Here is a 25,409-nt window from a genome sequence, read left to right on the forward strand (position 1 = left end):
TTACATTTCAACTGGGAGTTTAATTAAATAGCTTGAAGCCTCTTTTTGAAGAATTGCTCACGAGCTTTCAAACTGTTGCTTGTTGTGAGTTGAGCTAAATGTCAGCATAGCATTTGTATCTTACATTTTTGCTTCAGTCAAAGAAAAAAAGTCGGGCGAACGATGGCTTGTATCTTGAAAATCTCGCAAGTCGGGTCACTTGTATCTCAAGGCACCACTGTTTTTTATTTTTGAGCTTTGTTTTGTCCTTAAGTTCCATCTATATCTGTTTGGTCACCAACATCTTTTTGAACTGTGACTTCTTTTTCTTCTGGCTTCTTCGTCAAGTCGTCCATCTTGTCCACTGCAGCTACAGATTCTGTAATGGGAGGAAGACATTTTAATTGAAGACGTTGCATAGATTCATTTGGAACTTGTGTTAGCATTAAGCCAGTGGGGGCACCTTTTCTCATCCCGGTGACGGCCGTTTTCATCTTGTCCTTCGGAGTATTAGCACCAAACACCACATTACCCTCGGCGTCAGTCCAGTACGAAGTCACGCCCAGGTCGGGCATTCCCTCGGTCACTTCCAGCTAAATGACGGAAACCAATATAATGTAAAAAAAAAAAAAGCTCAAATAAGCATAAAAAATAAGTAAGACAAAGAAGGAGTTCCTCTACTTACCCTGCCGAAGCAAATTCTCAAAATAAGATTTTATGTGATTAAATCGTTAAAATACGCCTCACAGTTTGCGTGGTAGATGTTCCCTTTGAAGTGTCAGCTTCAGCGAAACTCCTAAATGGACTTTGACGTCATTCAACTGGTCGCAGTGCCTCTTAATCGCTCTGTGACTGGCTCCGAAAACTGCCATCCGTATTTTCCAGTCACTGGATATCAATGGAGACTAATCCGACGTTGTTCCCTGACTGGACGTGGTGAACATGGTCTGCAAGTCCAGTGTGTTTTTATTGCGGCCCGATCACCAAGTGGTCAAAACTCACTCAGTGGAACGTTTGAGAAAAATGTTGCCCCAAAACCAGTTTCACTCATTGACAAAAAATTTGGTGGACGTGTCTATCTCAACCGAACGCACGAAAAAGTGTCAAGGACCCATGCTTGAAATTGAACAGGAAGTCAGTCATAGTGGCTGGAAGCAGACGTTTTGGGTGAATTTCATAAAAAAAAGAGGACTAGAAAGTTGAAAAAAGAAAGTCAGCCCCCCACACCAGTTTCACTCATCAACACGAAATTTGGTGGACATGTCTATTATAACTGGACGGACAAAAAAGTCTCAAGGACCCCTAACGGAAATCGAAAAGGATGTCTGCAAGCTTCAAATTGCGTCCTGCTCCCATTCATTCTCTGACTCACTATCACCTCTTGCCGAACAACTTAAAATTACAAGATGCTAGGTTATTTTGGTTTGTTTGTGACATTATGAATAAATAAGTAAACCCCTGAGCAAATATTTGGATTAGGGTTGGATAACAGTTGTGTGCATGCTGGTGGTGGGCTCTCCAGGTGGTCCGTGTCTACGAGAATCAGAGTGAAGGGTGTGGATGGTGAAAAGGTGGAGGGTTCACGAAAAAGTGAGACAACTCACAGATGAGGTTGAGGGGAAGTACATGCTTGTTTTTTTTATTATCATTAGTTCAGTTGTGAAACAACAAACAGGAAGTGCACAAAACTGTGAGGGTGAAGGTGGCTTCCATCGCCGTGGTGATCTTCACATTGAACGGGCACAAAGTGGAAGTTGATGATCACAACATTTAAATTGACACACAACATAATCTGGTGAACATGATCATGTTTTACACCATTTTACTACAAATATTGTCAGACTTCTCATTTTTGCTCAGACAAAATGCAGATTTAGATCTGTGGTGAATATCAACTGATTTTGTGTTTGATTTAAGGTGTTGTGGTCATTGCAGCCGTATATAATAGCATATTGACAAAATAATCACATATATGTAAAGCCCTCTTTATGGGCTTTAATATGACATATGACTCGATGTTGTTTGTTCCAAACTTATTTTATATGTTGTTACTAGCAAACATTCAGTTAAGGCCAGCTCCCCGAGGTCAAAGTCAACCGCCACCAAAAACTATTCAGTCAAGCGTTGATCTGCATTCTATACGTCCACCAAGTTTGGAGACCATCGGATAAATATTGAGAGAAGATTGTTGTTGTTTTTTTTTTTGTGTGTGTTTGACTTGTTTGACTTTGCTGCGACTGTAACTTTCCAACTCAACCTTAAATCTTTGACCCGTATGAATTTCTCAAGTTATAAATTGCGAGCGAGACAGCGAAAAGCAAACGTCGCAACATATCGTGTCATCGTTTTCACCAAAGACTGCTATGGTGACATTTCTTATTTGAATATTTTGAAATTCAGGTCATATTTAGCGGGCTGTGAGCAAAGAAGTTCTGACCCCTTTGGAGAAAAAGGGTAAAACATGTATTAACAGTCGCTATCGTGAGGGATGTTGTGTTGCGCTAACAGAAATAAATAAAACAAATACAACAATTAGTCCACGTAGGTTTTACAAACAAATAGTGAGACATTCTCCTCTCAATCCAAACATTTGAAACCAGTATAAAGCCATCGCCCTACTAACGCACCCAAGTTCTGACAACACATTCAGCACCAATTTCAACACAAAAATCTCAACACAACCCCTTTGTTGCTGTAGTTTTTTCCGAGTACACACATTCAGGAGGAGATTTGCTCATTGTTTGCGGCCGGCCACCTCCTCGGGGATGAAGACACTTACGGTGAATTCCGCGCTCTCCGTGCCGTGCTTGTTCTTCACCAGGATGCTGTACTTGCCCGTGTCGGCCGTGCTCACCGCCGTGATGGTGAAGCTGGCGAACTTGCCCGACTCGAAGCGGAGGATGCAGTGCTCGTTCGACGTCAGCTCCCTGTCGTTCTTCAGCCACGTCACCTGGGGCAGCGGATCGCCCGAGATGTTGCAGGTGAGGTTGAGCGCCTGGCGGGAGGTAGTGACACAGTTAGCTTGTCGCTAGTTTCAGATGGGTGTGAAGTGAGGGAACGCGGTTTTGAGGGGTAGTGATGTTCACCTTGCCCTCCTGGATAGTGACCACGTCGGGAAGGCCACCTGCCACTCGAGCGCGATCTAAACATTAACGAGGAACTCAAGTCAACGGACAAATATAACTTTACACTGTGAGAAGTGATGGAGAAATGGATGAATGCATAAGTGAATGGATGGATGACGGATGCGCAAATGGATGAGTCGTGGATAGGAGAATTTAGAATGACGGCTGCATTGCAATCTACTGTATATGATGGCCGAATGAATGAGTGACTTAATGGAAGGATGATGACGGGTGAATAATCTGGTGATCTGATGAATGACGGATGAATGAATCGATGGATGAATTGATAAATAATAGATGAATGGACAGAGAAGTGATGAATGAGAAGATGAATGAATGATGGCTGACTGGATGGATGAACAAAAATGGGTATGGATGAGTGAATGACTTGTGAACAAGCAATAAACGATGAATGAAAATCCATGGGTGAATGGATGAATGAATGGATAAGTGATGGATGATTAGATGCATGGATGAATAGATAAGTGGATAGGTAGATGAATGAATAAGTGATAAATCGAGAGGGTAATCGTGATATATCAGTGAATGAATGAATGAATGAATTAGGGGAAATACTGACCTAACCCTAACCTAACCCTAACCCTGACAGTGGATGAATGAACACATAAGTGATAAATGAATGAATGAATGGGGAAACATGATCGATGAGTGGATGAATGAATGTAAAAGTGATGAATTAATGGATGCTTGATGAATGACTGATGGATGAACAGATAAGTGTGAATGAGTGGATGGATGGAAGGATGAAGGAAAGAATGAACAAGTGAACAACAATAATGATGAATGTTAAGTGGATAAATGAAGGGATAAGTGAGGGATGAATGAACAGTGATGATGAATGGATGGATGCATGATGAGTGAATGAATGGATGAAAGATTCAGTGAATTGATAAAATGATGAAAGGCTGCTTACTTTTTTCTGCAATCGCAGCCGCTCTGAAGAAGAGAACAAATCACGTCAATTGAGAAATACTCTCACAAGTGTTGAACTAGAACACTACAGAAACTACTCTACTCACTTGAGTCTCTTGAATTCCGCCAAAGCGTCCTCATAGGCTGCAAAAGAGGAAGCAGACGCCAGTGAGAGGAGGACGAACATGACTTAGAAGTAAAAAAAAAAAAACAGGAAGCAAAAGCAACCTTGACCCGACAGCTCCACGGTCCTCCTCAGGCCGCCCCTGCCGTCGTTGATGTTGAACTCGATGGCGTACTTGCCCATGTCCTTCTCAGTGGGCTCGCTAATCTGCAGCCACAACTGTTCGCCCACCACGCCGCTCTTCAGACGGTCCGAGAAGGCGATGGCTGAATCTCTGTTGGAAGGGTTTGGGGATCACATTTTGGAGTAAATTTAGGGTTTTGACTATTTCTAGCTGGTGCGTCCACTATTCATGAGTTGAGTCGAGTGCTACAAGGCCAACGCACTTGTAATGCCACGTGACCGGCAGCAGGTCGTTGTAGTAGCTGACGAAGGTGTAGAGGCGAATGCCCTGATCCGTGCTAGTGATCTTCAATGGTGTGGACGAGTTAGCTGTAAAAGGTAGAGTAACAATTAAAGTGGTTAGTTGGGGGGCTTGAGAAAGTCACCGTAACTGGACCACACAGGTTTCCATCTCACCGATGTAGTTGAAGACTTCGTTCATCAGGTTTTTGAAACCTGGACGAAAACACGTTTGGTCATCAGTATCAGGGTAGTATTATTTACATGATTAAAATATGATAATGTCACATAGAAAGCAATTAAGTAATGTTGAGCAGTATTAGCATTTTAGCTGGTAACTAGCTACAGCCAGGTAACATCTATTATCTTACTAACTTACGTCTAGCATTAACCATATTGTGTGGTAACAGTGCTGAAGCAAGACTGGGAATGAGCTACTGGGAAAATTAAGTGTTCTTTTTAAAATATACTGTACATCTCTCTCTTAATGTTCTGAACTCCTATTCCCACGCTAGAATCGAATTCACGATTGATTTGTTTGTAAGAAATGCTACTAAATTGCAACAAGAACATACATTGGTCAGTCAGATTTAACTTGGACGTGTCTTTTCCCCGGTCGTCCTTCAAGACCATCTCGTACACGCCGGCGTCCTTCTTGGAAATCTGTTAGGAAAAGGGCAATGCATTGTGGGTATAACGCAGCAGAACGTCAACGATGTTAGAAAAACGAAAACAATTGAAAAACCTTTGATGGGTTTTGCATGAAACTCGTATGGGCGCAAAAAGCAGCAATGAACAAGCAAGCACACATGGATTAACTGAGACTATATATGAACAAACGTAATAGTAAGCAAGCAAGCAAGCAAAAAAATAGCAAGTGATGCCAACTTTAAGCATCCTCACGGGATGGTCGTCTGCAGAGCCGGCGGGCGGGTCGGGCTGCAATGGGAAAACAATGTGACAGCAGCTTTATTAGCATTAGCCATATTAGCGGCGTGGAATGGGGTAGGTGAGCATGAGACATCAAGTGGAAAGGTGAGAGAGTACAGATAATAACTATGATATATTTTAAAATATTTTTTTAATTATTTGTATTATAAATCATTTAAATCATTTTATTATATGGCAATATTAAAGATATTAAATGATATATTACTTGTATTAGCAACTGATTTCAAATCAACTAAAGAGCCATTACTTTCTTTGTTGACTGATAGGGAGCAATCACATGTCCATATATGGAGGTGCCTAGGTGAGCAAATACATCTATTTCAATGTATTCTAAAGAAACTAGATTCTTTTAAAAACATTATTAACTATAAAGAAACCTTTAATTACACCAACAAAAACAAAGTGTGTGGACCAAACATTTATTATTTCTGTGTACTATTATATTATGTATGTTTGAACCATACGCCTAAAGGAGTTCTAATATACCCAAAACTCTCAATAATATTTATCAATATAATTTCAAATTGAGTTAATCTTCTTACCTGCGCAATTTCCAGTTTGAGGACGCCCTCGGTGAAGCCCAGATTTTCGTCCGCCTTGATCTCCCGTCCGTCCTTGTACCACAGCGCTGACGTCTCTTTCTTTATGTTTCCCACCTTGAATACGCCACAGTAGTAGAATATTGTCATATAAAAATACAATGTTAATATTAAAAATAATAATAAAAATGAAAAAGCCAAGCAATGTACTAGGTGTTACCTTGCACTTGAGCACCACACAACATTCTGGAGTGACCTCGTAAGCTAAATACTCAATAAAGTGAGGACCTGGAACATACAAAATGGTCGTGAAGAAAGAAAAAGTGTCAATAGGAACATAAGATAGCGATTTATGTATATAAATGTAACGTAAACCTTGTTTTCTGAACCATTCTTTCCTCTGGAACTCAGATTCCTTCTGCAGATCCTTGAATACTGAAAAAGAAAAAGTTGGTTGTGATTTCATGCTTTCTCTGCCATCCATGAGTGAGTTCAATGGTAGTTAGTGTTTTTTGTTTTTTCCCCCCACCTAAACAGTAATCGCTAGCGCTAATGCTAATGCTAATCAGGATTGCTAACCGTTTAGCATTTAGCAATTTGCTGTCAAATTCTGTACATCAGGGTTAGGACACACATTGTCCATCCTCATAAATGAGAATAAAATGTATGTTAGTAGTAAAATAACAATAAGAATATTAATAATAATAATAGTGGGGGGGGGGGGGATTATTATTCAATTATTTGATTAATAATCAATAGGAGAATGGATTCTAAAAATATTCGATAGTGACACCACTCGACGTATTTCTGACAAGATCTGACAAGGTTTTGGATTTGCGAATGGATCCCCTACCGTCTCCTATGAGTACCAAGCTGGACTGGTTGGTGGCTTTTCCGTCCTGCATCTGGAAGGTGAAGGTGCCTTCATCCTCCGGCATCAGAGACTCCATGATCATCTCAACCACGCCCGTGTTCTTGTCAAAGCTCATCTTGTATTTCTGACAACAACAAAATCAAAAACGTGATAAGAGACTGATTAAATTTGAGGGATTTGCCAACAGTGTGGTCGGCCGACCTCGCCCTGAGCCACCACGTTGTCGTTGAACACGTAGTCCACTTTGCCGTTAGCTGAAATCTGCTCGGCCTGCAGCCAGAAGCGAACTTTGCCCTTCTCCAACATCTCCACGGCCAAATTGGACTTTAGGGGAATAGCTAACGACGACGGCAGAGAAATGCGGGAGAGTGAGAAAGAGCATTCACTTTAACGACGTCTACCTGCGAGCAGTGCTGTGGAGGTACTTACTGGGGAACTTGTGATCACGGCTGATCTCCAGCAGTCTCTTCAACTCTGTCACAAGCAACGTGTTAAAAAAGTCATTTTAGCTCGTGGGAGAACACAGCACAAAGTTGTACTTGGAGCGTGTTCACTTTGGGGAGTTTTAAAAGAGTACTTGACATTCCAAAATGGGATGAAAATGTTATTGGCTACTCTAATTTTAAGGTATGCTTTGTAAAATGTTTAAAGAAACAATTTCATCCCTGGATACAGCAGTTACAAAAATTGGGTTTTTGACAATTCTGAGAAAAAAGCCACAACAAAGTCAGTATTTTATGAGAAATGAAGAGTCAAAAAATGACAATGTTACATAACTTAAAAAGACAAAAAATGTAGATTAGAGATTATGAATTAAGGGGGAAAAATTACAATATTATGAGAATACAGTCCCCAGATTTGCGCACTTGCGTCTTCATGCAGGCAACGTGGAAACCTTCATACCGTCGGGTGAGATGGTGTAGCTGGACGAAGCACCATCAGTGTGGGTGACCATACATGAATAAATACCGATGTCTTCCTCTCCAGGTGACTTGAACATGACTTTGGATCTGAACAGAAAAATCATAATCATCATCAGAGTGAGCGACTATTCTTTGGCGAGTCCATTAGTGAACATCTCACTTGTTCCCTTTGGTTTCCACGGTCAAGCGTGAAGAGTCGTCCATGTCCTCGTAGTTCTTGGACCACACGAATTTGGAGTCGGGGGTCATGTCGGCGCATTCGAAGTTGAGAGAGATGACGCCGTCGTCGTCCACGTCCACCACGATCTCCTTGGTGCCTGTGAGGGGATGCGAGATGATTGTAAGGATCACGGAACGACTAATAGTCACGTTGTTTTCGTGCCTGGCTTGGTCGCAGCTTGGACTGGATCGGAGATATCCGAGGTCTTCCCCACTCCGGCTTGGTTCTGAGCTCGCACGCGGAATACGTACGTCTCTTCCTCCTTCAGGTTCTTCACCTGCAGAACCAAGAAGATCCAACGATTTAATCGCTATTATCTCTGCGGCGTTCATGGAGCGGTGACAACTGTTTGAACGTTCGTCAGTATCAGCTCTCTAACGGTGACCTTGAAGAAGGTGTTCTGGGTGGCCTTGGTGTTGAGTCCTCTCCATGCTTCCTCTGGGGCTTCGGCCTCCTTCATGTCTACATAGAAGCCGTTGACGGGATTGCGCCCTTGGTACACCGGAGGTCTCCAAAGCAACACCATGGAGTCGGCTCGCACCTCCCGCAGCTGCAGATCGTGAGGAGGTCCTAGGGTACAAAAAATATATATATAATAGGAATTGTTCTTTGTAATGTTGTATATCTTCTGGCTTTTAATATTCTCTTTTTTTCTGTCTGCTACATGTCGAGACCGAGGAAAATAATACCACGCCCTTGCTGAGAGAGTCACATACTGTATTTTCTCCTTTCGATGCGTTGTACTGTAATTCGTTCAGTGCTATGGTCGCAGACAGTAATGTTTTTCTGTTGTGGTGACACTAGTGGCCTATCTGTTTTTGCGCAGATCCTCGCACCTGGAACCGCGATGGTCCACTCTTCGCACAGGAACGTGTCACTTGGAAGCGACGGGATGCCGACGCCCGCGATGTTGGCCGCCCGAACCTGGAACTGGTACTTCTTGTTCTCCTTCAGGTCGGTCACCTGCCCATACAAAATCAAATCCAATCAAGTTTTGGTCTTAATTAACCTATTTTAGTCTTCAATGAAACTAACATGCAAGTTTTTGGAATGTAGGAGTAAGCTAGAGTACCCAGATAAAACCCACGCAAACACGGGGAAAACATGCAACCGCCACACAGGAAGGCAGGAGCCGAGATTCAAACCCAGAACCTCAACACTGCGAGGCAGACATGGATTTTTAAGCTTTCTGACAAAACAGAAGCGTCACCAAGTCTGATTTTGAACTCACCCTGTAGGCGCGCTCGCTGACCGCTCTGATGTTGGCCTCGTGCCACTTTCCCGCCACGCCATCGACGACCTCGCGGTAGTCCACAAAGTATCCGCTGATATCGGCGCCTCCGATGAAGGTGGGCTGCTTCCACGCCAGCACCATGGAGTCACGTACGCACTCCAGCACGCTGATGCCGAATGGCGGCGCAGGCGACGCTGAGGTAACACACGGGCAATCAAATCAGCAAAGCTACAAATCTTCAATTGTTTTTCAGTTTTTATTGCTAAGATAAACTAATGTTCTCTGTCCTTGTGTAAAGACACTTAATTCCATCTTGGTAAATAACCCTTTAATTAGCTTTAAAAATAAAATTATCTTCAAACTGAGGCAGGCTTAACTAGGCTAAGCTAAGGCAGCTAAAATGTACAAAATCACTTCATTCCTGTTCTTTTGTGAACTGTGAATGAACTGTATGACTAATAGAAGTAGCTAATGATAATAGTTGTCATATCTAATAACTATGTTTTCGCACATCATTACTAGTAAATGTCTTTTGAACTAATTAGCTCTAGAAGGAGGCATGAAATTCCCCTGGCTGCCCGTCTTCACGCTACATGCTAAGTTAAGGGTAACAGCTAACCATTTAAACCTCCAGCTTTAAATTTCTCGCCATCTACTTTCCTTTATATTAGTCCTTTTAATGTATAATTGTCATTAAAATAACCTAAATGGTTACCTTGCGCTGATTTATTACATTTTTCTAGGAAATTTACCATCAGAAACTAACATCATTGTGCTATTGAACCCACTTCTGTTCAAGGTGGGGGGCTCGGTGCTGTTAGTTGATGTCAGATTGCGCCTAAATAGGTTGCGGGTAGGTTACTGGTAGTGTGTGATAATCTGACATCCTTGTTGTGGTGGTGGTGGTGGTGGTGGCGGTGGTAGGGGCAGGGGGGTGCCTTAAGGGTCTTCAGGGCAACAGGACAATGCACCACCCTGAGCGGGAAGGCTGTGGAAAGCCAGCACAAGGTCGAAGCGTGTCTGCTTAGGAGTTAAGAGCCCATTAACTGGGGTTTCAAAGTGACTTACCTGCCCGGAGAACGCCACAGCTGTTCACCACCTACTCTTCATTTGCAGTGGCGTGAAATAGAAGCAATTTGAGTACATTTTTCAAGTACGTGTACTCTAGTTGAGTATTTATTTTTGGATGACTTTTTACTTTTACTCCCTACATTTGAAAACAGATATCTCGAGCTACTTTCTACTTCTGACTGTGTCAAAATAGGCACGATGTACAAAAATACATAAATAGAGAATTTCGCATTTTTTTTTGGTTACTCAATTCACAAGGTTGGCAAAGCTACACAAACGTGATGTTTTGATAGCATAAAAGTCAAGTCAATGCAAGCTACCTCTTGGTTTAAAAAAAAAAAAAAAAAAAAACAACATGCGATGTAACGTAATATTTTTTTCTTCATCTCAGTATCTGTTTAAAAAGAGATAAAAAGGTAAAGCAATGTTGTGCGCAGAGCTTTTTTGGTACCAAGTTATCAAAGCAGGTATTGTATATAATTGACAGCAAACATTCATTTTTACTTCGGTACTTAAGTACATTTAAGAGTGTACTTTTATATGAGTTCTACATGTGTTGAACCCGTACTTCGGGTCTTTTTTAAACAACTAGCTGTACTTCTACTCAAGTACACGGTCTGAGTACTTTTGCCACCACTGTTCATTTGGATGAACAAACAAATTGTTTGTTCGCGGGAGTTGTTGGGGAGATTTGCTTTTGCACTTCCCGTCCTTATCCAGTGCTCACCTTCATTTCCAGCCCGTGCATCCGGCCCCGCCGCCTCCCGGTTAGCAGAAGCATCTACTGACAACTCGCATGCCTGCTTGACCTCGGGGGGCCCCTGGGCTGTCTTTTCAGCTGGCCCCTTGGCGCAAGGCGTGCCTAAGTGTGTTGCTATGTCAGTAAGTGCTTCACAAAGTAAGCCTGGCGGAGGCTCCGAGGGCAGCTCATTCACCGCAATCGGGCCCTTGCAGCACCTCTCTGACCCTTTGTTTTTGTTGTCCGAGGGGCCAGAGCGAGCCGCCGCCGCCGCCCCGGGCCCCCTCACTGGGAGCTCGGGGTCGGCCTGAGCTTTGCTTTTTGTGTCAGCGAGGAGCTGGACAGTGTCATGCGCGCCCATCCAGTGTGGCCTGTGCGCGGTTAGTTGACCCTGGTTACCCCACAGCCCCGTCTCCGGCAACACACCATGAGGGATGCCGCCCCCTACAAGGAGTTAGCAGAGAGAATCAAGAGAGGCCGTTTTAAACACAAGCACATAAATACAGCTGCAATTAAGAGGATTAAAGAAAAAAAAAAACAGTAAATAAGAGCCTAAAAGATGTCTTCATCTGACTGAGAGGGACAATGAAGACAAGACGGCCAACAAGTGACATCCGTGTGAGAACAAGATGAAAACATGCAGTCAGACACACGACAGTAATCCCCATATTTGTGGTTCACTATTCACAAAATCACCTATTTGTTTTTTTCTGCAGAACCTATCCTATCAGAAGCTATTCATTATCTGATCCATCCATTATCTGAACCGCTTATCCTCTCAAGGGTCACGGGCGTGCTGGAGCCTATCCCAGCTATCGTCAGGCAGGAGGCGGGGTACACCCTGAACTGGTTGCCAGCCAATCGCAGGGCACATACAAACAAACAACCATTCGCACTCACATTTACACCTATGGCTAATTTAGAGTCCACAATTAAAATACCATGCATGTTTTTGGGATGTGGGAGGAAACCAGAGTGCCCGGAGAAAACCCACGCAGGCACGGGGAGAACACGCAAACGCCACACAGTCGGGGCCGGGGATTGAACCCCGGTCCTCAGAACTGTGAGGCAGACGCTCTAACCAGTCGCACACCGTGCCGCATCCAGCTATTCACATGAAAAACAAAATCACGTTTGTTTTTGTGCTTTTTCTGAAATGCCCTAAGATGCCACAAAATGCCGCCAAATCTCGGCCTAAAAAAAAAGTATATCGATTTCAAGGAAGTTTGGTGAAGCGAGGCATCTCGAATAAGAGTCGAGCTTTGTAGGTCGCAGAGGAGCTAAGTTTAGCCTGGGCTGCTAGCACAAGAAGTTAAAAAAAAAAAAAAAAAAAAGTTTTGCGCTCCATTTTTTCGAACTCAAATTATATGTAAAACATGTATTTTGAGAGTAAAATGAGTGAAATCATATTATGAAGTGTTTTGGATCATAGTTTGTGGTATAGTAGATAATTATAAACATTTCTGGGGTGCGTCAATTTCTCATGTTTTTTCGCAATTTGCCCCAGGGCTCGGTGCGTAATCGCGGGCGGTTTACTGTAGTCAATGCCAATATAGTTCGTATTGACACGGGTTTCATTGCAACAATTCTGAATCGTTTCACAGGATTTGACCAATTACGGTGTCGCCAGCAAGAACTACATGGGCATTATTGCAACAAATGTGCTTCATAAAGGGAAAAGAAACATGCCAAGTTTCAGTTAAAAGCTCAAAATGTGTTAGGTTTGAAGCTGAAGGGCATTAGAAGAGGTCATGCAGGGAGTATATGATAATATAATGAACATTTCATACTACCAGACTATATTTGTTTTTCTATAATAGGTTTACAAAAAGTAACTGCAATTACCTTATTTGTAATAGATTTAAAATGTAACTTTAAAATAACCCAACAAAAATATTCTTTTATATTTCATTTTAACTACAATTTAAAACTTAATTGCAAAAATCACTAACATGATAGTTGGTTCTGACACCAAAAGGGCTTCAGGATTTTACGTTTAAAAAAAAGTTGGATTTACCTTTTTCAGTTATTAAATTGAACTCATTTAATCTAGAATTTCAAAGCTTGTTAATAAAAGAGAGCATAAACAGACCATCAGAGTGGATTCTGACATCAAAATAAAATCTGCTGTCTCACCCTCGGAACTAAAATGTAAGCTGAAAAGTATTTCTTTGTTTCTTTTTCTCAAGTTGCGGCACCTCTCCCTAAAAATCCCTGATGAGAACGATTGAAACATGCAAGTAAATGCAAAACATTCAACAGAGCGAGTTTAGTTGCCTGGTGTTGATGGGGCTCTGTGCGCTGGTACCTTGAACACTGAGGGGCGGGTTTGCCGACACATCTCGTGCCTGGGACGAGCGAGGGGAAATGGGGGGGAAAGGGAAAGGAAGGATGCTGGTTGTGTGATTCTTGGGCTGGTTTGCAACCACCGCTGAGTTGGATCGCACTGACCCAAATTAGAGGAAGTCTACAAGTCCTGACCCGCTTCAGGCTGTGCAGGGAGCTGGTGGTTGGTTTGGTTTGGGTGGATGTTGGTGGGCAGAGCAGACAATAAAAGGTGACAGGGTGGCAGAGTGCAACCACGGTGGATTGGAACAGTGCGGGAGTGCAAGATGACTCAAGAGAACACAGGTGATCAGATGCCACATCTTGTATATCACATACACTAGACTATAAACATAGATTCAATCCCGTCAAAGATATCTTTGTGGTTATTTTCCTCACCGATCGCAGCCTTCACCTCCACAGGCTCTGATTCCGGAGAGAACTGACTGAGTCCTGCGGCGTTCACGGCCCTCACTCTGAACACATACTTCTCTCCCGTCATCAGGCCGTGGCAGATAAACCTAAAAAGAAAATTATGCTGTTCGTTAATTTTTATACCTGTGTAATTCACGCCCCGCTATATTCTCTAAACATGGACTGTTCTCCATTTGACGAGCATTACTTTCTCTTATTATTATTATTTTCTCTCTTAAGAAAGTGGTCTTGTCTGAAGTTGTCATCCTCTGATTTAATAAAACTGGAACCATCCCCCCAACCACAAACATACTCAACAGCCTAATCAATCATTAGTCAGTTTTAAGCAAGTCCCATATGTGAGATATAAATTTTCCATCATGGAAAACGGACTTGGTTTGAATAAAAACAAAGTCACAAAAGTCAAGGTTTACCTGGTCACGTTGACGGGTTTATTGTTGCACGGCTCCCAGACATTGCTGCCCACGATGCTCGCCTCGATGTAGTAGCCCACCAACTCTTTGGCGTCAAGGGACGCTTCCCAGGATACCACCACCGAAGTGTCCGTGTTCCTCGTGGGGACGACTTTGCTCGGAGCAGATGGAGTGTCTGCGGATTCAAACATTTTCCCATTGCCACAGTCAAGAACGCGGCGATTCGGCTATACATGCAACCGGGGCTATCTCTGACCGAGCTTGTCGCGGACCGTGGTGGCTTCGGTGGGGTCAGATGGCTCGCCGACGCCGGCGGCGTTGCAGCAGCGGACACGGAAGCAGTAGGAGTTTCCCTCGGCCAGGTCAAACAGTGCAAAACGAGGCGACTTAACCGGAATCTCCGTGTTCACCCTTTGCCAGCTGTCTGTGCCTGAGACACACTGAGGGGACAGGAAATAAATCAATAACAGCATCATATTTTCAGCTCCACCAGGCCGTTTTCTTTGGGATCAATGGGTACCGGAATGACCTTTGAGATCAACTCTACCTGACCTAACATGTCCTCGGTCACGTTCTGGCTTCCTATCATCACGACTCGACTTGACTTTTTATAACTCGGGACTTGTTTGACACTTGACGGTTAAGACTTGAGAGTTAATTTATGACTTGAAAATACGTAGGTGACTTACTCCCACCTCTGGCAAACAGAGAGAGGATTCAAAGTCATTGGTATTTCTTGGGGTGTCAGCACGTAGAACTGTACCACGTCGCCTGTCTTCTTTGGCAGGGTACACTTTGGCAACGCTGAGATCTGACGCCATTTACATAACTGATACAGCTCTCCATCTCACCCAGGCTCCTCTCGGTGGTCAGACAAGGCAGATCAGGGTTTACCAATCCAAAGCATACTGCGGCAAGCAAAACTGAACTGACCCACTTGATGTTAATATGACTTCTGTTTTGATTAGTGCTTAACTCGTTCGGTTACCTTCTCCACATAGTACATGACACCTTCCAGGCCTTTCTCGCCAGGTGGCTTCCAGCTGAGCACCAAGTAGTTCCTGGTTGCTTCTGTCACCTGCAGTTCATGAGGTCTCCCAGGAACAATACCCTCTGCCAAAAGATTCATGAGTCATGGGTCAAGGAAGGTACAAACTAACCTGAATAAAAATTATTTTTTTTCAGAAGTTGCTGATCTCACAAACCTGCAGGTTCCTCCTCTGTGACGATGATCTGGCCAGTCCAAGGAGCAGAGGTACCTGGCAATGAGATGATGGGGACTCTGTCCAGTAGTTGTTGTTTTAAAGAATGCCGGAAGCATGGTACCTCTCATGCGGGCGCGGTCAGCCGGGTCCATGGCGGCCACGGGTTCGGACACCCGGGAAGGACGGCTCATGCCGCTCTTGTTGACGGCACGTACGCGGAAAGTATAGGAGCGGCCTTCGACCAATCCGGTGACTGGGAATCGGGCAAACTTGATGGGAGTGTCGTTGCACTGGATCCACTGGGTTGTCCCTACCTCACACCTGCACGTGTTGCAATGAAAAATGCACGGTACCATTTTTAATGCACATATCTTCAGTGATACGTGTAGTGTATTGAACTGGAGTTTGGAGCTCTTGTCAGGGTTAGAGTAAGGGTTTGGATGAGGGTTAGGTTTAGGATCAGGATCTTCCCTGGGAGGAGGGTTTGGTTTTCCACAAAATATAGATTCTAACCTGTCTACAAAGTAACCCAGGATTGAGTTGCCGCCGTCGACCGCCGGCTGCTTCCAGGAGACTATGATGTAGTCCTTGTTGGCATCCAGGCAGCACACATCCAGGGGGGCCCCTGGTGCTCCTTCCACCTCGGTGTCAGCATCTTAGATAGAGCAGAAAGGTTAGTCGCCTCGCTCATTGCCGTTGGATCATCAACCAATGGTTAAGTAGGTTTTAATTAATCCTGCACCAAACTGGGCAGCCCTTTGAGCCTGATATTCAAATTATTGGATTATCTCATTGGAGCCATTGCATTTCCAAGCCAACTTAGAATAGTGCGACTGGAGAAAACCGTGACAGTGGCTTATGAATTTTCCGGCATTCCCACCGTGCACTACCTGGGACAGGATGGAAATGTCAGATGGTCTCCAAGGGGGGGGGCTCGCCGTGATAAGCTTCTCTGTTTTTCCATGCTGTTGAGTCTCTACTGAAGATATTTTAAAACCACTAGCTCATGCTGAAACACTTTGAATGGCGAACGTGGCATAGGTCAAGTTGTTGTGACTTGAACTCTGTGGCACAGTTGGCAAAGCTGGCTGCTGCAAGTCATCCTCGATTGTAAAAGTTGGTATTGGCAAGGTTTTACCTTGGCACTTGCGCCACGTCAAAAGTTTTTTTCTGCTGCAAAAGGGTGGTACACACATATCAACCAACAGATTTCAGCATTTTCTCTCCATTGTGATGAACCTTAGCAAAGGCCCGATTATCGGATGTTTCTGAAATATTATCCTGAGTGATTATCCTGTGGTGTTGGGTTTGTTGAGATTGAATTTCACTCCCAAAACTGTTCGGAAAATGGATGTGCTAACCACTGACAATCATAAATGATAAACCTGTTCAATATTTATGATGGCAAATACGTTCTAATATTATTTCCTGTGGCACCATGCTGCCTCTCGGAGGCCAGTCTTGGTACCTCGCCAGACATTGTAATGTGTGTGGTGTGCTATTTGGTCATCTCAAGTACACCAAACACGATAAGAACAGGATGAAAATGGCAATGGCAACTTTTCTCATCATCATGTCTGTTACAGTGAAAATCACTACGCGTGTACTCCAATTAACCGCACAAAAAAAGCTAAACATTTTCTCAAATTCCAAGAGAATGGTAAGGTTTCAGTTTTTCCACGTCGGCTCACCCCTCACAAAGACGTAGGCGGAGTAGGTTTTGGATCCGGACTTGGTGGTGACGCGAAGAGTGTAGAGCCCTTCGTCCTCTTTGTTCAGGTGTGTGAGGGTCAGTGTGGCTCGGTCGCCGCTCCAGTGCATGTGGTTCCACTTGGACGGGGACAGGAGAATGCCTGCATTGAGGAGATGTTGCAAAAATTAAAGTCAACCAAAAAAGTCACGCCGAAGTGTGCTTACCGTCTCTGTACCACTGCACTTCGGGCTGGTAGCGGTGCAGGGTCGGGTAGATGATGACCGTGCACCCCAAGCTCATCGTCTCACCCTCCCTGCCGAAGGACACGCCAAACTTGTCAACGATGTGGGTCTGGAAGGTAATGCCATACTCGGACACGGGACCATCTAGGACAAACCCAGTGAAAAGCAACTTTAGCTAAACAGGGACGCTAAAAACTACTAGGTGGTCAAACTGGGTGTGGTCATGCACTTAACTCTTGAGGCACCACAAACCAAGGGTGAAGACGGATGATAAATCTCTTTTTTTTTACGGAAAATGCAAAATCCAAACTACTAATGACATTGGTTAATTTTATAACCCTAGAGCTAAACTACGAATGAACGCTGTTTAAATCTATAGAGTCTAGTGGAACTACTGATGGGTTAAACAATACCGGTGGTGACCATGCACAAATGTAGTGGCTTCGTGATGTTAGCCACACCAGAACCATGTGACCCAGTTACCTTTCACACCGGTCCCTGCAGCAGCAGCCAGGAAACAACGGAATTTAGTAAATAACAAAATGATGATGTTTTATCATTTTAGTCATAAAATGTTGGAAGTTATTCTAGGAACGGCTTGTTTTGTGTAACTCTAAACAATTGTTGTCTGCCATCTCGAGGCAGTATTATGATTGTATTCAACTGGGAGTTTATACCACATTTAAGGGAGTTCCTACAGCTCTTGAATGCCACGTTGTTCGATTGTGCAAGTGTAGCTAATGTTATGGCCAGTGGCTGAATATGCACAACTTCTCAGTTTCTTCTGTTCTTACTTCTATGAAATACATCAAATCCAATCACGCAGACATCTAATGAGTTCATACGTACGTCTCGGTGCAGGCAGGAACTCATCCACTTCCCCTTTAAACCCTGTGTGATGACAGCAGTTACTATGTTTATTTTGCATTTGAAACATGATATGGGGTTTTGCCATATGTCGAATGTTGCATGTCAGACCCCTAAATGCCCCTAATCACAGTGGCATCCCAACACTGGGATGCTGATACACAGTATGTGTGTGTGTTTTAGGTTGACGTACTTTTTACAACGACTGAGGCGAAGGCGGACACCTCCCCCTTGACGTTCATGGCTGAGACGCGATACTGGGCCGTGTCCTCAAAATCGCACCTGGAAAGAAGAGAACATCAGATAACCGTCGCTGGTAACGCACTCATTCCTTAAACCCCCCTGTATCCCTCCACCGGCATGTAAATAATACCAACTATGTAAGACCATGACTGTAAGTGGCTCTCTAACTCCCAGACAGGAATACTGTTGCTATAAAGAGACACGGCTGGTGATGTCACTGACACCAAGTGCCGACCACGACAGCACCGGTCACTTCATTATGCTCCAAGTAGCTGTAAAAATTGTATTTTCCCACCTGGAAGCGACTCCTTTTTAGTATAGTGGAGTTCCCAAAAGCTGCAAACAATTGTGTCTTTGTGATTCTACGTTTATTACATGACCGAAGTCTTCATTTGCGCCAGTCAGCACCTACCTGTTGATCTCCAGTGAGTGCACACTGTATTTGCCTTCGATTTTGTACTTGCCAGCATTGGCAAGTGGGTCAATGGCCACATTATTTTTGTACCTTGCCAAAAGAAGAAGAAGAAGAAGAACTTTAAAATTGAGGATTTTAAATGAGTGTACATGAATGACAGCGGGATGTTGAGAGCCTTTTGCACTTCCTACCAAACGACTCGGGGGTCTGGCCATCCACTGACGGTACAGTGCAGCCTCACGGACTGCTTCTCCCACACGGTGTGCGAGCGAGGCTTGATGATGAACTCCGGGACGTGCATCAGGCTGTCTTCGTTCATGCGCTTGAAATGCTCCTCATGTTCGTGGATCTACAAAAAAACAAGCGGGAACGGCCCATCGAATCGCACCAAAAAGAATGACTTGTCATGACCTGACACTACATCCTGAAAATATTGTTATCAGTCGTGTTCTATCCAAATCGATGGGTCACCAACCACCAGAAAAACAAAATTCTCACCGCTGTTTATAGGTCTATATCTACCATACAGGTCAGGACAGGAACCTGGAAGTCGGAAAACACATTTTCCCGTCTCTCAAAATGGAATCACTGGGAATCAATGCTCTGTATTCAAGAAGAAGTAGAAGGAAAAAGGTAGATCTGGTAGATCCGGTGGGTGTTGTTAACATAGGGGTGGACAGTGCATGTATTTGGATTTTTGTTTAGGGAACACAGACCATGTTAGGTTAGGGACACGAAGTGTCTTCTGCGTAATCAGAAACGCAGTGTTACAGCATTGTTTGTTTCCTAAAAAGAGGACAAACTGTGAATGCTCTAGTTCGCACTCTAGCCACACAGCTACTCTGGCAACAAACACAGTGCAGCTCAGCCTCTGGCTTGCGGACGTCATGGCTTCGTGAAATACTTCTGGCAGGGTGGTAGCATCAAAATCCAGGCTGTTCAAACTATTATGGTTTGTTTAGTAAAAATAAGATGTTTCACTTTCCTAAAAAGAAAATATTTAATACTGAACTGTGATATTTGGCGTACCGGTGTCATTAGACCCTTAACAACCTATGAATAGGCTGGACTAGCCTTGGCTAACATGGCACAAAAACAACCCGGGGGATAAACATGAAGCTTCTTTGAAATGCCTGAAGAATTTGTCACTCTCCAGCACATCTGGCCGGGACAAACAAGTACAGTGGAGTCACGTTACCAAGCTTAATGAATGGCTGCATCACGCAGAGATAATAATGTCTCCCTTGTGTGTGGGCTAGATCTTCGCCAATCCCCTACTGAGCACGGTAGCCTAGTGGTTTGCGCGTCTGCCTCGAAGTTCTACGGTTGAGGGTTCGAATGTAGTCTTCCTGTGTGAAACTTGAATGTTCTCGCGCTACTTCGAATTTCTGCCGCATTCAAACATTCTAGCTTAATTGAAGACTCTAAATTGTCCAACGGTGTGAATGTGAGAGTGAATGCTTGTTGGTTTATATGTGGCCTGTGATTGGCTGGCGACCAGTCTAGGGTGTACCCCGCCTCTCGCCCAAAGTCACCACTGACCGTTTTATTAAAGGAGATACGCTGGGCCGTCTCGCGCATGGCCTCCTTCCTGGAGCTCTGCTCTGACCGTTCCATCTCCAGACCGCTGGTGAACATATCGCGGCTCTCCATGTAGGCGGCAGTGTCCCGCAGTCTCGTCTTGTCCGAATATCCCGCCGCAAACTCTTGACTTGATGGGAGAGAATTGCGTTGGTGGTGAGCACCACGTATGACAACCTCTCAAGAATGAAGACTGAAGATGATACCTGCTCCTGAAGATGGGCACCACGTAGCCGATGATTTGGTTCTCACGGTCCACGGCCAAGTAGGAGGGCTTGGTTCTCTTGGGCAGCGGGTCCAGTCCGGACTGTGAGGACCAATCAAGCCTGAGGCATAAGGGATATACTTTAGGAATGTGATTGGTCAATTCCTGTGGTTACATGAGTGTAGATTCTACAACGGTTATCTTCAAATGGCGAACTGTGGTTTGTGTCTGGACCAAGTAGAGGTCTCATGCGGGACTGCGGCCAATTGCTGTTAAATAAAGTATGTGTATTGTCCTTAGCTGTGACCAAACATATCCAGTGAACTCGGAGGCCAGAACACGCAAGATAAGCAAACTGAGAGCCTCGTATGGCAGAGCTACACAAGATTGATCGCTCATTCTTTGACAGCCCAAGAAAGAGCAAATTTATGTTCAGTCCAGATAGAGTTTTGGGCCAACGTAAGTCAACATTTGGCGACGTTTCGGTCATAAAGGGATGTCTCAATGCAGCTCACAAGTCGCTACTCGAAGGTAAAGAAAACATTCTATTTAGAAAACCACACCTAAATTGATAAGATAAGATTTTGTTTGACAGGTCGGCTACGCAAATCGAAACATGTAGAGATTTGGACCTTTGCCCGGAGAAAACCTTTTGCATCCGGACCCCTCTGGATTTGAATTGAAAATCCCTGTTCTACACTAATGTAACTAATGCACTCCGTGGTAACTGTTTGCACCTTTTCCACCGCCAAACAATACAGGAAATGTCAATGGTTCAATAACTTTGAGGTTATTACACAATTGAAATGGAAAAAAAATCATGCGGTATGTTAGTAGACCTGAGATGGTCACATGGCTCTGGTATTGTGTCTGGGGGAAGACAAACTGTACCACATAACTATAAATAACACAGGATATCTACTGGTCATGTACAAACATGCATTTCTGGTTTCAGGCCATATTTTTATTGACGTTTCCTTATGAGACAGCAACTTCAAAACTTAAGGGAAATATCGAAAACTAGATATCTGGTGCTGTAGTCTACCACCAATGCTAAATGTTCCTCACTTTGAGATATATGGATGCAAAGTGTGATACAAATAACATTTATTATGATGATGATGATGATTATTATTATTGCCGTCAGGATGCTATGTGGTTGTGGTGTCCACAGCTACATGTCATGATGTACCATCTGGTTGTTACATCGTTAGCTCCCCTTTCGTCGCCTGGTGGGGTGCCCGGGCGAAAGATCGGGTGGCGCTAACAAAACCTAAACCCCCCTGAGCTGTTCGCACGCTCCGAGCAAGTGTATTTAAAGATGTCCGACGCGCTCCCGCAGATTGGATTGCCGTGTAGGCTGTCGGGACCATCCTTCAAGGGACCGAGACCTGAGGGTTTAACGGGGAAAAGCATGCCATCATCACGGAAAGCCCTTTGAGCATTTATTCCATGTTCTTGATGTCCAACTTAAGGTCTATGTACCAGTTGGCGCTTTGTCCTCACTAGTAGGACAACGTCAGCATACTCGTAGGACAACTATGTTTTACTAGTGAGGCAAAACTGTGAACTACTTGACAACTGTGTGGTACTAGTACCACTAGAGACATCATAAAGTTATCCCGGTTAAAACGCAGTGCTTAAATAGTGGTACTTTTTACACAGAGTATTAACACAATGACCAACATAAAAAATACTGTAGCATAATAGGCAAGTGTTCATAAAAAAATGAGGCGTAAGTTTTATTCCTGAAAGAGTATCATATACATTATTGTAAGTCACAGTAACATGATGCGCAGTTTCAACATTAAAACTGCACTTAAATATAGAGCCAATAGAAACAAATTGCAATTATTTCATGCAAATGTATTGCATATAAAATCTATATAAATGTTTGAAAACAAACTTTTAAAGTGTATTGAACTTAAAAAAGTTAAATACAACTGAACTCTATTTAACAAACGTACCGTCAATTCAGGGAATCACTGCGTACCACTAGTGGTAGCAGTTCCACCCTTTAAGAACTACTGTACTAGTATGCAAAAGTTGTCCTACTAGTGCACAGAAATGTCATACAGTAGTGGAAAAATTTAACGAGTAAGAAGACACAGCCGCTCAACTAATGCGCTGAATTGCCTTACTAGAGCGGACAAAGAGTGTACTAGTACGTGGAAGTCAAGGATATGGAATCGAAATTATGGAAGGTGAGTTGTGTTTCAAAGTTTGTTTGCATGCAAATGAGCAAATGCAAATGAGCTTTAACTCCGCATACGTGACGTCAACAGGCAGCAATGATCAGGTGTGGGAAGGATGGGAGGGAACGGAGATGATCCCAAGTGAGGATGGAGCTCCAATCGGGAAATGGCGTTAAGAGGGGTGGACCATGGCGGGGAACCTCCTGCGTCTTACCCCCTGCTTCTGGTGCTGCCGCCGCCGCCGCCGGGCCCCGCAGCGTACCTGCCGCCCGACTGGTACCGGTATCCCCGGTCGTAGCCGCGCTGGTGTTTGCGGTAGAACGGTACCGAGCCAGACATGCTTGCCGGTGCCTGCCGATTTGTTTCCCCTGCTGGGTTAGCGTTCGAGAGCTTTTTCAGAACATGTTCCTCCACGCCGAACATGGATTGTTAATTTGGCAGTCCAGTCTTATTCAAGCAACGTCTCACATGCTGCGCGTTCGGAACGGGAAACTCACCTTTTTGCGTCCACGGGACAGTTGCCACTTACCCCCCCCCCCGACAGGTCACTTTCTCAACTTTAAAAGGACAATTCCACAATGTATCAGATATCAGCAAGGAAGGTAGGTACTGTAGGTAGGTGGACAAGACTGCGGTGCACACAACCCAAATAATTTGAGGCCCCCCGGACAGAATGTCCAAATGGCAGCCGCAGCCTTTTAAGGCCTGGGTGGGGATAAATATAGCCCAAGCAGGCGGGGAGGACGTGGGGGTCGCAGGGGATCGCTGTCCAATAAGCAATCGATGGCTGATGAGCAGGTAAACAACAGCATTTGTTTCAAACCTCATCATCAGTCAATCTGAATTCAACTCTACTGGCACAGTTTTGAGAAGCGTTTTTTTGTTTTTTTTGTTTTTTTTTGCTCTTTCATGTGTAAAAACAAGTTAAGTGGTGCACAATGAAACTAAAGTAAAAGTAAAACTACTCACCCTGACAGACGCGCAGTAAAAAGGGGAACAGGACACGATGTGTTGGCAAGCTTCTCTTACCTAAACCTAAATCAAACTCAATTGTATTCAACGTATTTCAATAAAATACATTACATTCACATTTCATTGCATTAAATCCACAGTGAAATGTAAATTAACATGCAGCAATATGTAAATTGAAATATGTAAATTCACATTTAAATGAATTGGAATAACATGGAATTTACAATGAATGTGAAATTACTTGACATTTGCATTTCACTTTAATTAAATCCCATTACATTTACATTTTAATGACGTTCGCATTGTAATGTCAGTTTATTTGATGAATTGCATTGCACATGTGTGTCACAGTCAGTTAAAGTTACATTTTGGTGTCTATGTTTATCATCACACTTACCCTCTTTGCCATCACGAGTTGTTACTTATGGGAAAGTGTCATACCGTATGTCATTATTTAATAATTATAGTTGGCCAAAGAGTAAAAAAAATAAAAATTGGGCTAAAGGTGGGCTCCCTGTTTGGCAAGCAGTGGGTGAATCAAGTGTTAATAAGCTTGTTATTTGCCAATTTATAACCCCTTCATTTGAGTGTATTGTTGTCGGGAAGTGGTGCCATACCTAGGTTATTGTTTGCCAGCTGGTTACATTGACACTTGTTGTTATGTGCAGCTGTGAAGTCCCAATGTGCCTGCTGGTTAACTCCCCCAGGGAGCTTTTTTTTCCTTTTTTTTTTTTTCTTTGTATCTTTAGCTTTTACTTTTCGAGCACACGCACACAATAGTCGCAGCTGTGAGGTGATGTGCCACTTCTAACTTTAGCCAGCGTGGCTATTGTTACTCCTCATTGTCACTCTCTCAAGTCTCTTCAGGCCATAAAGGTCAGGTTACACTCTCATTTGTGCCGGTCAACAAATAAATAAAAGGAAGCGAAATCACATAAAAGTCACATTTGCATGAAATGAAATGAAAAAAAATGTAAAGTGCATAGACCACTTTGATGTAGAGACTTAGTGAAATGTATAATTTGCTCCTGGAATGCTGAGGAATTCCAACATTCTTGAGCACTATGATGTAGTTCTAATTTGTGGCCGCTAGACGCCGACAGAGTAACGACAGACCCCCAGACCCCCACCCCCCACAAAAAAAAAACCCACAACAACAACATGAGGAAAACAATCTATAAATTTTAAAATAGGAGAGAAATAACCTTTTTTGTGTTGAAACCAAACCTCAAATTGGACACTGACAAAGAGGAAACTCTTGTGTTAGGGATTCCAAAATGCCTGACATCTTCACCCTCTTGACTCATGTTCCTGATGTTGAATTCCTGGATTAGTAAGACTCCCTGCACAGCAATGACTGTCGTGCCAACTGTTGTCTGCCTGGCCCATTCAATATCTATTATTATCTTTTCTATCACCATTTTTCCTATGTTATTACCACGGTTCATGCGAACATATATGGTCAAAACAGCGGGCAGAGCAAAAACATAGCAGTGAAAAACCA

The 25,409-nt window shown here is 43.7% G+C and overlaps 1 protein-coding gene across 1 annotated transcript; it reads right to left on the minus strand.

Annotated features, from left to right (window-relative positions):
- Window positions 1-1,680: 1,680 nt before the first annotated feature.
- myom1b (myomesin 1b) lies at window positions 1,681-23,526 on the minus strand. Its single transcript, XM_061666110.1, has 38 exons — window positions 23,431-23,526; window positions 23,148-23,304; window positions 20,740-20,859; window positions 20,495-20,663; window positions 19,144-19,301; window positions 18,950-19,042; window positions 18,488-18,576; window positions 18,277-18,318; window positions 17,911-17,925; window positions 17,410-17,571; window positions 17,184-17,345; window positions 16,006-16,147; window positions 15,614-15,813; window positions 15,493-15,546; window positions 15,276-15,400; window positions 14,544-14,727; window positions 14,288-14,462; window positions 13,839-13,960; window positions 9,302-9,498; window positions 8,907-9,033; window positions 8,456-8,640; window positions 8,233-8,347; window positions 8,011-8,167; window positions 7,831-7,937; window positions 7,357-7,401; window positions 7,129-7,265; window positions 6,907-7,051; window positions 6,429-6,488; window positions 6,274-6,341; window positions 6,057-6,170; window positions 5,139-5,226; window positions 4,741-4,779; window positions 4,548-4,653; window positions 4,266-4,435; window positions 4,145-4,181; window positions 4,039-4,061; window positions 3,066-3,121; window positions 1,681-2,974 (listed from the first exon to the last, which is right to left on the minus strand). The coding sequence occupies exons 2-38, from the start codon at window positions 23,270-23,272 to the stop codon at window positions 2,714-2,716; spliced, it is 4,374 nt and encodes a 1,457-aa protein (XP_061522094.1). The 5' UTR covers window positions 23,273-23,304; window positions 23,431-23,526; the 3' UTR covers window positions 1,681-2,713.
- Between the last annotated feature and the right edge of the window lie 1,883 nt (window positions 23,527-25,409).

This window comes from Phycodurus eques, chromosome 21, assembly GCF_024500275.1.
Source record: "Phycodurus eques isolate BA_2022a chromosome 21, UOR_Pequ_1.1, whole genome shotgun sequence".
NCBI classification, from domain to species: Eukaryota; Metazoa; Chordata; class Actinopteri; order Syngnathiformes; family Syngnathidae; genus Phycodurus; species Phycodurus eques.

What these genes read in the sequence shown, in the direction of transcription:
- myom1b (XM_061666110.1), bottom strand. Translation starts at nt 23,272, where the DNA reads ATGTCTGGCTCGGTACCGTTCTACCGCAAACACCAGCGCGGCTACGAC. An exon ending in CGCCTCAGTCGTTGTAAAAA is followed by an intron (nt 18,319 to 18,487) that starts GTACGTCAACCT and finishes GTCATCACACAG; the next exon opens with GGTTTAAAGGGGAAGTGGAT. An exon ending in TGACCGCGCCCGCATGAGAG is followed by an intron (nt 15,547 to 15,613) that starts GTACCATGCTTC and finishes TCTCATTGCCAG; the next exon opens with GTACCTCTGCTCCTTGGACT.